This window comes from Loxodonta africana, chromosome 15 (genome assembly GCF_030014295.1).
Source record: "Loxodonta africana isolate mLoxAfr1 chromosome 15, mLoxAfr1.hap2, whole genome shotgun sequence".
NCBI classification, from domain to species: Eukaryota; Metazoa; Chordata; class Mammalia; order Proboscidea; family Elephantidae; genus Loxodonta; species Loxodonta africana.
The window spans coordinates 71,965,425-71,978,197 of record NC_087356.1 but is presented as its reverse complement, the minus strand read 5'-3'; the positions used below and the strand labels follow the sequence as shown (position 1 = coordinate 71,978,197).

The 12,773-nt window shown below is 39.5% G+C and overlaps 1 protein-coding gene across 1 annotated transcript; it reads left to right on the top strand.

Annotated features, from left to right (window-relative positions):
* Positions 1-10,225: 10,225 nt before the first annotated feature.
* LOC100666957 (olfactory receptor 10G9-like) lies at positions 10,226-11,481 on the top strand. The gene has a single exon (XM_003418216.3). The coding sequence runs from the start codon at positions 10,549-10,551 to the stop codon at positions 11,479-11,481; it is 933 nt and encodes a 310-aa protein (XP_003418264.1). The 5' UTR covers positions 10,226-10,548.
* Positions 11,482-12,773: the final 1,292 nt, after the last annotated feature.

Sequence of the window (12,773 nt, the reverse complement as noted above, 5' to 3'; positions counted from 1 at the left end):
TAAAATCTCCAGGCATACATTTTCTGTCATTCCCAAGTATGGACAGAAAAGGAGTTGGCTTTCTCTCTCGCTTTTTTTCGTTCTCTCTCCCTACATTCCTTCCAACACCTGATTCTGAGACCATGCTTGGTTCTAAGGAACAATTCCTCTCTCCAAGGATAAAACGTACGCAACAGATTGTGTGTATATAATTCAGGAAAGTGAGGGAAGATGACACAAAGAGATTCTAAATCAGGAAGAAGCAGTATAATTACCTACAACTTAAGTCAACATGGAAGAAAGGCTATTCAGAAACTTTCCTTTGGTCTGATCTCTGATCTGTGTACCAGGGAGTTAGGTTACATTTTACATAGTTTTTTAAGAGCCAGAGAGGTAGAATTATTTTTCCTCATACAAATGTGCCCAATAAAAGTCTGTGTAGATTTATTAAAAATACACTATCTGGATCCCAAACTGGAAGTAATAGTATTCAAAATCTCTGGAGGTATAGCCAGAAACATCTATTTTCAAAATATCTATTACAAGAATGCATATGCCATTCAATATCCTTCTCGATAATAAAGTAGTACAAAATCCCTGCCTCAGGGAATCTGGTTATTTACTCTTCTCTCTGGCTTAGGACAAGTGCAGTCTATTCCATCCATCCATCCATCCATCCATCCATCCATCCATCCATCCATCCATCCATCCATCCATCCATCCACCCATCCACCCATCCACCCATCCACCCATCCACCCATCCACCCATCCACCCATCCACCCATCCACCCATCCACCCATCCACCCACCCACCCTTCTACCCATCCACACAATAAAGCACCTTATATGGTAGCTTAAGAGGATAGCTTCTGAAGTTAGACTGTTTGGAATAAAATTCTAGTTTTTCTACTTACATTCATTGGTAATCTTGGAGAAGTGGCTCAGTTTTATTTACCTCCAACCATTAAGTGGAGAAAATTACATTGTATACTTCATAGGATGGTTATATGGATTAAATTTACATAATGCACTTTAAACAATGTTAGGCAAAGTAGCATTCAATAAATACTAGCTATCATTTTTCATCAAATAGGTGTGTTGTGCTGAGGGCAGATTACACTCAATAAGCAAGGTAGGCATGGGTTTACTTGTGCTTACTAATCTGTAGGGAACAATTTCACATGAGTTTCATCATATCATGCTTGCTTTGCTTGCTGGGTACTCCTCCACGTCAGGGATTATAAATTCAAAAAGAGGCATTGATTCTGTAGGAAGGTGCTGTGGGTTGGGAGACAGATAGTAATCATACCTAGAAGCAGAACCTTTGGCGTGGTGAAAAAAAATTGAAAATTTTCACTACAGATTAGTAAATCAGCACAAGAAGGTCTGTGCTTATGTTGCTTATTGGGTAATCCACCCCTGGTTGTGGTTCTGTATTATTCCCCAATTGCATGGGTCTGCAAAGAGCCTTGGCTAGGGAAGGGTAAAGCAAATTCAGCTATTGTACATGAGGTCATCCTGCCTAGTGTCACTTTCCTCCTACCCTCTAGTAGTCTGTTTACAAATTGGAGGCAAACATCCAAATAGTATGTCATCTTCCCAAGGGATCAGGGGCCACCCAGAATCACTCAGAAGCCTTCCAGGTATGTGTAGAATGGAATCTGGGATCCAGCTGGACTCCAGTTGACCAAGGGAACTATAGTCGTAGCTGTGTCTGCCATTATTTTCTATCCCCTTTCTATACCATGTATTACCATAGGGCCATGATTTTACCACTCTCAATCTCCTTCAGTGCCACAGAGACTACTTTTATAAGTGAAAATAATTTTCCAGGTACTGAAAAATATCCTGAGATATGGAACTTTCAGGGCTAAATCTAGGAGAGTCCTGGGCAAACTGGGACAGCTGGTCACCCTAAGTAAGTGTCTAAATCCCTTAGAAACTGAATAATCTCTCAACATGTAGCTACATAATCTATTCTGAAAGAATTTCAGAGGAAATTCTTAGTGATTTCTTTGATTTTTTCTTGATTTCCCCAGGAGAAGCCCAAACTTACTAGCATGGCATATAGGAGCAGAGGAGCCTCGTTACCTGGTGTCAACCTACTTCTTCAGCCTCCTGTCTCACCATTCCATTCTACCAATCTGTGCTCTATCCTACCATTTCTGTCCTGTTTCCTTATACTCTAAGCCCTTCATGTAAACGACTCTTGCTCCTCTGATTCCTAAAAAATTATTATTAATATTTCAAACTCTCATTCAGATATCCTACTCAGTACAGTCTTTCTTCCCTTTCCTCAAGTTTTCACTTGTTTATTGACACCCTCACAGTACGTCATCCATATCTCCACAACAGGCTGAATCTAAGAACGTTGCAATTTACCCTTCTGCCTGCCTGATCTCCACACCAGGCTGTGAGCTCCTACAGGGAGTTCACCTTATTTTTCTTTTTATCCCAAGTTTTCAGCATACCTTGCACAGAAAGATTCTTAAAGCTTATTGAATGAATGCCTTTCTCTCAGTCTGGATGTCCCTATTGTCTAGACACTGAATCCAGGGAATATTAGTTAACATCTTATAATCTGGCTCCTCAAATCAGAAGAATTCCAGTACTGAGACTGTCACTTACTAGCTGTATTATTTTGGATGCATATTTTCCAGTTTTAGATTCTCATTTCTTAAAAAAAAAGTGAATGGGAGGGTAGTTTCTGTAGATTAACACCAAAAAAAAAAAAAAATTACTTCTTCTATATCAATTCACATTTTAAATTTTCATAAAAAATAATTTTTTTCAAATTCCAATTCTTTCTGCACCATAACTATTTTCTCTGGCTTCTCTGCCACTTTGTTCTTATATACTTTTATTATTTATTGTTCTCTTTGCACAAAAATGTTGATTTTTTTTTCCCCTTGGAAGACAGAAAAGTGCTCCTGGTTTACCCATTCACAACTAACTGCTCCAGTTATGTGGAGTATGCATCGGGCAGTAGCACATTGTATTATCAGCATATGAACTATTCATCTGTGTAATGGGAAAAGAAGCAATTTTCCACAAAGAATATTTGAACTCACATATTAGCTTCATCTGGCCATTTCAAACCTTGTATGAACTGAACTAGACTTAATGGAGATCCTGCAACTCATCTGGGTCAGAAAAGAGAGGTACACTGACCTTGGTAAGCAGAGTACAAACCCCCTTTTCCTCCTGCCCCACTCCTTTGTAAAGTGTGATACTATTAGAGGGCTCAACTGCCTTCTCTGCCACAAGGTCTCCAGCATACTGTCAGTAAACACACATCTCGGTAGAATTTCCTTTAAGACCCCTCTACTTCCCTTCTGGAGCCTTTTTAGGAAATGGATCTGCTTTGTGGTCATCTCCTGTTGCCCGTCTCAGTTTCTTGTTCCTCTTGGTTTCATCTGGAATCTCATTTTTTATTTCGACAGGCTTCCCAGTCTCCTCCTGTGACATGCTCCTGCTTACTGATGTCACTGTGTCTTTTTTACCTTGGTTCCAGTTTTTCCTCTTCCCCTTTTGGCTTTTGAAACAGTTGGTGGGGGTGTCCCTGGGGTTAGACCTCTGGAGTCTCACTTTTTGGCAAACAGCTTCTTCCTTCCTGTCCTCCCTAAAGGGTGGAGGGTACAGCTGGGCTGACATGACGTCTGCTTCGCCTTCCAGAGGCAATTAGCAGACGCGGAAATAAGTTGCAGTGGGCTTTGTTAACAGCAAAGCATGAGCTAAGGCTCTGTCAGGAAGTTGCTAGCAGTGTCCCTGTTAAGAGCATGCACTTGATCAGGAGTCACAAGGCCCTTCCTTTACTCTGGAATTAAGTTTTCTCACCTCTAAATTGGAGTTAATGTTGCCTTAGCCATTTATTCCATAAAGGTATGGGCATAGAATTTGGAAGAACTATAAGTCCAAGGGTGCTACATAAATGTCATGTGTTAATTAATCCTTAGATTCAAACCACTGGCTTTTGGTTAGCCGCCAAGTGCTTTAACCACTGCACCACCAGGGCTCCTCCCCTAATGCAGGGAGGTCATAATTTCCCAGTGTTTCTATACTTCCATGTGATACTCGGTTTGTCATATTTAGAGTTTTGCTAATAGAGAGTTCTACATAGAAAGGGAGATTGAAGGACTCTCACTATCAAAGATTTGAAAGATTGAGGGATGGAAATTTTTATCCCACCCCCATTTCACTCTTCCGTTTGACAGATGCAGAAGGACTAAGAATGGATTCTTGTGAGTGTAATCAAGTAGTGACTAGTATCATAGCTTCTGTTCTAGATGTGGCCTCATTAGAACACAGTAGCACAGCCACTCGCACAGTGGTGTCCATCTGACAAATGCTTTTAATGTGTAAAAATTTTCATATACAACCTATGTTGTATATGAAAATCTTTCACATGTAAAATATGTATACACATGTACATATATACATGATTATATATAAAGCCAAAAAAACCAAACCCACTGCCATCAAGTCGATTCTGACCCGTAGCGACCCTACAGGACAGAGTAGAACTGCCCCATTGAGTTTCCAAGGAGCGGTTGGTGGATTCAAACTGTTGACCTCTTGGTTAGCAACTGTAGCACTTAACCACTATGCCACCAGGGTTTCCTGATTATATATGGTAATGCTAAAACAAAAATATGAGTATTTTTGTGATCCAATATAAGAGTTCTCTAATGGCTTTCTCTTCTCTCCACCACCAGAGATAACTGTCCTGAAATTTCTATTAACACTTCCCTTGCTTTTCTTTATAAGTTTGTTAATGTTTTGGTGCTGTTGACTCTGACTCGTAGTGACCCTACAGAACAGAATAGAGCTGCCCCGTAGGGTTTTGAAGGCAGATCGCCAAGTTTTCTCTCCTGCAGAACAGCTGGTGCATTTGTGTCACTGACATTTTGGTTAGCCAACTGCTCATCCATAGTGCTACCATGGGTCCTTTTATAAGTTTACCAACTATGTATTCATTCCTGTTTTTGAACTTTATATAAGTGGAAGTATACTATTACAACTACTAACCATACTAATACTACTACAGTAGTATTGTTATGTGTTCAACTATTTCGTTGTTGTTAGGTGCCAAAGAGTCAGTTCCAACTCATAGTGACCCCTATGTACAATAAAACAAAACACTTCCCTGTCTTGTGCCATCCTCACAATCATTGCTATGCTTGAGCCTATCGTTACAGCTACCGTGTCTTCTTCTCCTTCGCAGACCCTCTACTTTATCAGGAATGATGTCTTCTCCAGGGACTGATTCCTCCTGATAACATTTCCAAAGTACATAAGATGAAGTCTCATCATCCTCACTTCTAAAGAGCATTCTGGCTGTACTTCTTCCAAGATAGATGTTTTCATTCTTCTGGCAGTTCATGGTATGTTCAAGATTCTTTGCCAACACCATAATTCAAAGGAATCAGTTCTTTGGCCTTCTTTATTCATTGTCCAGCTTTCCCATGCCTATGTTGTTGTTTTAGTGTTTTTGTTAGGTGCAGTCAATTCCAACTTAAAGTGACACTAAGTGTAACACAACAAAACACTGCCGTGTCCTGCACTGTCCTCACAATCATTGTTACACTTGAGCACATTGTTGCATGTGTTGTGTCAGTCCATGTCTTTGAGGGTTTTCCTCTTCTTCACTGATGCTGTACTTTACCAAGCACAATGCCCTTCTCCAGTGACTGGTCCTGCCTGATAGCATGTCCAAAGAACATGAGAGGAACTCTCATCATCCTTGTTTCTAAGCAGCATTCTGGCTGTACTTCTTCCAAGACAGATATTTTCATTCTTCTGGCAGTTCATGGTATATTCAAGATTCTTCCCAACACCATAATTCAAAGCCATCAATTCTTTTTAGGTCTTCCTTATTCATTGTCCAGCTTTCCCATGCGTATGAGGCAAATGAAAATATCATGGCTTGGGTCAGGTGCACTGTAGTTCTCAAAGTGACATCTTTGCTTCTTAACACCTTAAAGAGGTCTTTTACAGCAGATTTGCCTAATGCAGTGCGTTGTTTCATTTCCTGACTGCTGCTATCATGGCCATTGATTGTGGGTCCAAGTAATGCATATGAGGCAACTGAAAACACCATGACTTTGGTCAGGTGCACCTTAGTCCTCCAAGTGACATTTTAAGCTATTTTAGGTAAAAGGTGTTCAGATTCAATGATTTTGGTGGCTGCAGCTGCAGTTTATTCATTTTCTTTTGCTTCTGTAGTTTGAATAAAACACCTTTTACTCTCTTTTCATTTTTCTCTTTTCTCTCTTCTCTCACATACTTCTCTTTTTCCAACCAATATTTGACTTGTTGCCATTTTTGCTCTATGAAAGCAGAGATATACGAGGTAGAAAGCGAGTGTTTGCAAAATTTCTGTAGGTTCCTTCAACTCTAGTAAAGATCCAGTATTTATGTCAATGTACAATTTAACAAGGAGGGTAAGACAGTTCTTCTCATTCACATGTGCACAAGCACTTGGTTTAGTCAGATCGTATTTTTTTTTTCCCATATCTTAAAAAAATGAAATGATATCTTCTTGTAGTTTTAATATTCATTCCTCTGATTACTAATGAAGTTAAACCTGCTGTCTTTAGTTTTTGGTCATTCTTGCTTTCTCTTCTCTGAAAAATATGTATATGACTGTTATGGGGTAAGTTATGTCCCCCCAAAAGATATGTTCAAGTCCTAACCCTTGGCACCTGTGTATGTGACCTTGTTTGAAATAGGGTCTTCGGGGATGTTAACAGGGTGGTTCCTATTCCAATCATATTGATGTCTTTATAAAACAGGAGAAGAGGAACAGAGAAAGACAGAAGAAAGACAGCCATGAGAAGATCAGTGACATCACTAGGGTTGGTGTCACCCAGTGTGGTAACTCATGGTATTACTCCACCTACATGGACCTACTGTTGTACCAGACCATACTTAATCCTTAGTAATGTTTATTATCAGTTTTAGTCATACGATAATATGTGATAAATATAATTGGAAATTACTTAAATGTAATATATCTTAGATTATATGAATATTAGCAGAAAAATTGTTTTGTAAGATCTGTGTACATTGAATTACATCACTATTGGTTGCATTATTAATAACTAAGTGAAAGCCTTTTTTGATATTTCTTCTCTTCCTTTAATTATGACTTCATTCTCAGAAACGTTACCGATACAGGTTCACAAATACACATTACCACAATATTGTAGCTAAAACACCAGAAAATTTGACAAAATCACTGACTACAAAAACACTGGCAGCAACAAAAACAACAGCACGTGTTTGCAGTGTGCGCAGACGAAATCACGCAATTGGAAGTGTCATTGTAATTGGGTATTAATGAGAGCTCTGATCAGAGTGCATTCAAACAAACAAAACAAACTCATTGTCATCGAGTTGATTCCGACTCATAACAACCCTATGGAATAGAGTAGAACTGCCCCATAGGGTTTCCAAAGAGTGGCTGGTGGATTCGAACTGCTGACCTTCTGGCTAATAGCCTGATCTCTTAACTTCTGTGCCATCATGGATCTGGAGTGCATTAGAAGTTTCAAAAATAAATTAGCATAGTTTTAGGTTTGTAGGTATATCGATACATCAAACACGTTTTTGTTGTTGTACCTAACTGTTGTTATTGTTAGGTGCCATCGAGTCAGTTCTGACTCATAGCAATCCTACAGGACAGAATAGAACTGCCCCATAGGGTTTCTAAGGAGCAGCTAGTGGATTCAAATTGCCGACCTTTTGGTTAGCAGCCCAATGCTTAACCACTGTGCCACCAGGTAGGGACTGAAGGAGAAATGACCAAAGGACTACTATTAGAAAGGACTTTCATCTTTTCCATCTTCAAATTTAGGAATATTGTTACCAAATATTCCTTCATATGGCCTCTTTCTTTCTTCTTATTAGTTCCAGAAAGATATAGGCTCTCCTCAGGAAGGTTTAGATAACAAACACACAGGGAAACATGTACCTGCCTATTTAAAACCACTTGCTGCATTCTTCCTGTTGTTTTTCTGCTCATAAGGGAACCTGAAGACCCAAGGGCAATCCCATCTCCTGGGACACTCAGTCAAGTTAAGCTACCACTTCTCTAGTTGTGTGAGTTTCCTTTCTCTGCACTTCAACTTATAGTGTCCTTGAATGGAATAAACAATTCTTTCTCATCAAGGAATCACTGGTGTATCTGTTCTTTGAATAATATCTTGCAAACCATTATCTCTACATGGTATGTAGAAAGTGAGAAATTTTGGGGAAAAAAATCCCAGATGAGATTTATCATGGAAACTAATCATATATTTTAAGGTGAGTTCTTAGATTTATCTTATTTTCCCTTTCTTTCATTTTAACATCCTTTTAGAGCTGCGATATGTGATAATTACTAGACTTTCTTCTAAATTTTCTTATCTATTCTATAGTAATTGAGGGCCCACAATAGAGACTAAGCTGATCAACACGGACAAACAAGTCAGTCATTGAGACTCCTGATACTGGCTCCTGTCTTAAGCCTCAGCTACTTTGGACAAAAATGTTCGTATTTTAAGAAATCCTGATGTGAAAATATACTGGTGATTGCCTCCATCTGGCGAAAAGAAATTTCAGAAATACATTTGCTCCATTTTTGAAGCTGTGATATTCATTGACATGATTACAATAATCTTGTCTCTCTCATTTATTCTCATATTTGAAAAATGTAGCTTTAATTTGGCTTAAGGCCCATTCCCTGGAAAGAATACACTTAATCTGGGTTCGGCTAAGAGCAGGTTTCTCTCACATTGGTAAATCATTTCATAGTCATCCCTTATAGAACAATTAACAATCCTAAGCTCCAGGCAGTATTTTATATTGTCTTTTCCTCTTTCTTCAGTTTCATTTTTCCTGTCCGAGGTTGTAGATGTTAGATAAGGAAACTTTACTTGATGAAACTGTCTTCTCTTATTAGAAAATTGCTATATTTGTGAGTATAAGGAGTAGGAGAAGATGGGGGCAAAATATGAACTGTAACAAAGCCAGTATTAGAAAATATTTAGATATCTAGGATAGAAGGAAAAAATATGCCAGAAAACTGACCCCTATCCAATAGCTGTGGTTAGGAAAGTAAGCGAGGACTTCATGATCTTACAGCTTCACAAGAGATAGTTTATTGTAAGGGAAGCTCAGGAGTAGCAATGTTTGAGGCTTGGTATTTTCTTGATCATATGGAAGATTGCTGGTATCCTGATGTGACATTTTGCTGAGATTCTTACCTTCTCTGAGAAAAGTGACAGAAGCACTTTTATAGCTGTAAGTGCTGATAGTGGGGAAACAAATACCAGAGATGAAACTTGACTTAAAGACCTAGTTTTGAAATTGAGAAAGAGCTACAGCACATAGAGAACTTCTCTCTTTCTTCCTTCTCCCTTTTCTCTCTCCCTGAGTTAAAAAAAAAAAAAATGATACTGTTCTTAGGCACATTATTGTATGATTTACTATTATTTACTAAAAAGCTATGATGTGCCCTGCACTGTTCGAAGTACTTTACATATATTATCTTATTTAGTATTTACGACATCTCAGTGAGGTGAATGATGTTATTACCGGCCAAATTATATATGAGGAAACTTGAGGACGATTTACGTGTGCTGTTGACTTTTGAAGTGTTCATTGCTACCAACAATTAGATTTTAGATTCTTTATGTTTTCCCGTGAAACATGGAGAGAAAGTTCCTTTTGACCCCAAAGATTCTCACCCCTGTAAAAGCTTCTTGTATAACCCCTTCCGCTTGAATGCGCGTAGGCCTCATGAATGTGAAGAGATAGTCACTCCCTTGATTACATTATGTTACATATCACTCTCACAGCAGACTGGAGAGATTCTCCTGCTGGTTTTTGAAGAAGTAAACTGCTGTGTGGGGAGATGGCCACATGACTAGAATCTGACAGTGACCTCTAGAAGCTGAGAGTGACCCTACATTTTGATATCTGGCAAGAAAATGGTGACCTCAGCCCAACAACCCCAAGGAAATGAATTCTGCCAAAAACCTAAATGAGCTTGGGAGAGGATCTAGAGCCTCAGACGAGATTGCAGTCTAAGCTTACCCCTTGTTTTCAACTTGATGAGACCGTGAGTTGAGGACCCAGCTGACCTGACCAACATACACAGTGAGATAATAAATTTGAATTGTTCAATAGAAAACTAATACAATGACTTTCTCCTACTTTCTGTTGCATGCATCTATGTCTCTGTTTGCATGTATGTGTGAATTTATGTGTTTCTGGGAGAGAAAGAGAGAGATAAAGAAAAAATAATAAAGGAAGGGAAGTGAGAAGGGAAGGAAAAGGAAAAAGAGTAGGAGAAAGAGAAAGAGGAGGAAAGGGGAAGGAGGAAGGGAGAGAGAGAGGTTGCTGAAATCATTCCACTACTTTTACCAAAGAAGGTTTATAACTAGTTAAATCCAGTTTAACTCTAGAATTCTCTACTATGGATGATGCAGTTGCCATGTATAGAATGGATTTTCAGTTCTCATCTAAGGGCTGTGTGATCTTTATGTTCCCTTTCATAGGGAAAGAGATCAAAGGTGAAAAGAAATGTCAAATTTGAGCCTGGTGACAACGTTCATCCTCATGGGCATTCCCCATGCACCAGCCCTGGACACCACCCTCTTTGAAATCTTTTTAGTGATTTATGCACTCACTGTGGTGGGCAATCTCCTCATTCTGCTGGTAATCAGGGTGGATTCCAACCTCCACACCCCCATGTACTACTTTCTGGCCAACCTGTCCTTCATTGACATGTGGTTCTCTACTGTCACTGTGCCCAAAATGTTGATGACCTTCGTCTCCCCAAGGGGCAGGGCCATCTCCTTTCACAGCTGTGTGGCCCAGCTCTATTCCTCCCACTTCCTGGGCAGCACTGAGTGTTTCCTCTATACAGTCATGTCCTATGATCGCTACCTGGCCATCAGTTACCCACTCAGGTACTCCAGCATGATGAATGGGAGAACATGTGCCCTCCTGGCTTCTAGCACTTGGCTCAGTGGCTCTCTGCACTCTGCTGTCCAGACCATATTGACATTTCGTTTGCCCTACTGTGGGCCCAACCAGATCCGACACTACTTCTGTGATGCGCCGCCCATCCTCAAACTTGCCTGTGCAGACACCTCTGTTAATGAAATAGTGATCTTCATCGACATTGGGGTAATGGCCTCGGGCTGCTTCCTCCTGATAGCGCTGTCCTACGTGTCCATTGTCTGCTCCATTCTGAAGATTCGCACCTCGGAAGGGAGACGCAGAGCCTTCCAGACTTGTACCTCCCACTGCATTGTGGTCCTCTGTTTCTTTGGCCCTGGTCTTTTCATTTATCTGAGGCCAGGCTCCAAGAATACTGTGGATGGGGTTGTGGCAGTTTTCTACACTGTACTGACACCCCTTCTGAACCCTGTAGTGTATACCCTGAGGAACAAGGAAGTGAGGAGAGCTCTTTTTAAGCTTAGAGATAAAACACTTTCTCAGAGCAAATAAACACTAGAAAGTAGAGGAGCTCTTTTTATTAAAATAAGTAATATAATTTAATCATCAATATATCATTTATTACATGTCTAGTTCTCAGTGTTAACTATTATTTAAAATTACCTGCTTGGAATATTTCACAGATTTTCCTATAGAGTTTCTAAAATCACAATTAAATTTTTTATTTACAATGACATGCCCGTATTCTGATGTCTAAACTCATTTCTCTGCAATAGATTTATCTTTTTTTTTAATAAAACATATACTTATTGGATTTAGAGAGCTGAGTTATTCATATTGCTAAGTTGATAATGTGCTTCTTGTTAATTTCTTGTACACACAAACATAGGAATTTACAATCCTGGGGATACTATACAAGGACAACAACAAATATCAGAGGTCATTTATTGAGGCCAAACCTGTGTAACTGCTTTTTCAATTCTTTCTGTAACTGTAGTGTGTGTGTGTATATAGGAGGGTACCAAAGGGGCTAACCATCTTCCTTAGCAAATCTTGATTCTGCTCATTGCTCACACACTGAAAAAGCTCTAAATTTCTTATGAGCAGCCTGTGTGTCCCTAGGCAGGACTATCAGGACCAGCTATGGCGTTGACATGTTCTTTTTAGTAACTGGGAACAATTACCAGATTTCTCAGGTTTGGTGAGTGGGATTAAAACTAGGTCAACAGCAGATACCCTTAGACTTGATCACACACTCAACCCTTCTGACTAGTTTCCCATCATAAGCACAGAACAGTCTTAGGCTGCATTCTTTCACTACAAATGCTTGAAATACAGCATGCTGGTCGTGCTGTCTGGATAGTTCCTTCTCCCACATTCTTAGAGTCTTGGAAATTCAGCTGTATTAAAATACAACCTGTTCTTGAGCATAGATTTCCCACATTGCAGGCTGGAGCTAATGGTAGTTCTTATTTAGACAAATGAAAATATAATTAACTAGCTTGGTATCATTACATTTCAGTGCATTTATTTTAAAAATTAAGAAAAATAAGGTCTGGTAAAGACAAACACCCACCCATACAGATTGGTGTTGAGTCGATTCCAGCTCATAGCGACCCTATAGGACAGAGTAGAACTCCTCCATAGGGTTTCCAAGGAGCGGCTGGTAGATTTGAGCTGCTGACCTTTTTGTTAGCAGCAATAACACTCTGTAGCTCTTAATCTCTGGGCCAATGAGACCTAAAAAAACTGAATGTGCAGCTACAAAGCCAGTAATTCTCACACAGCGCACAGCATACTGGCATTGCATGCAAAAGAAAACAAACCTTGGCTCAAACATTTCC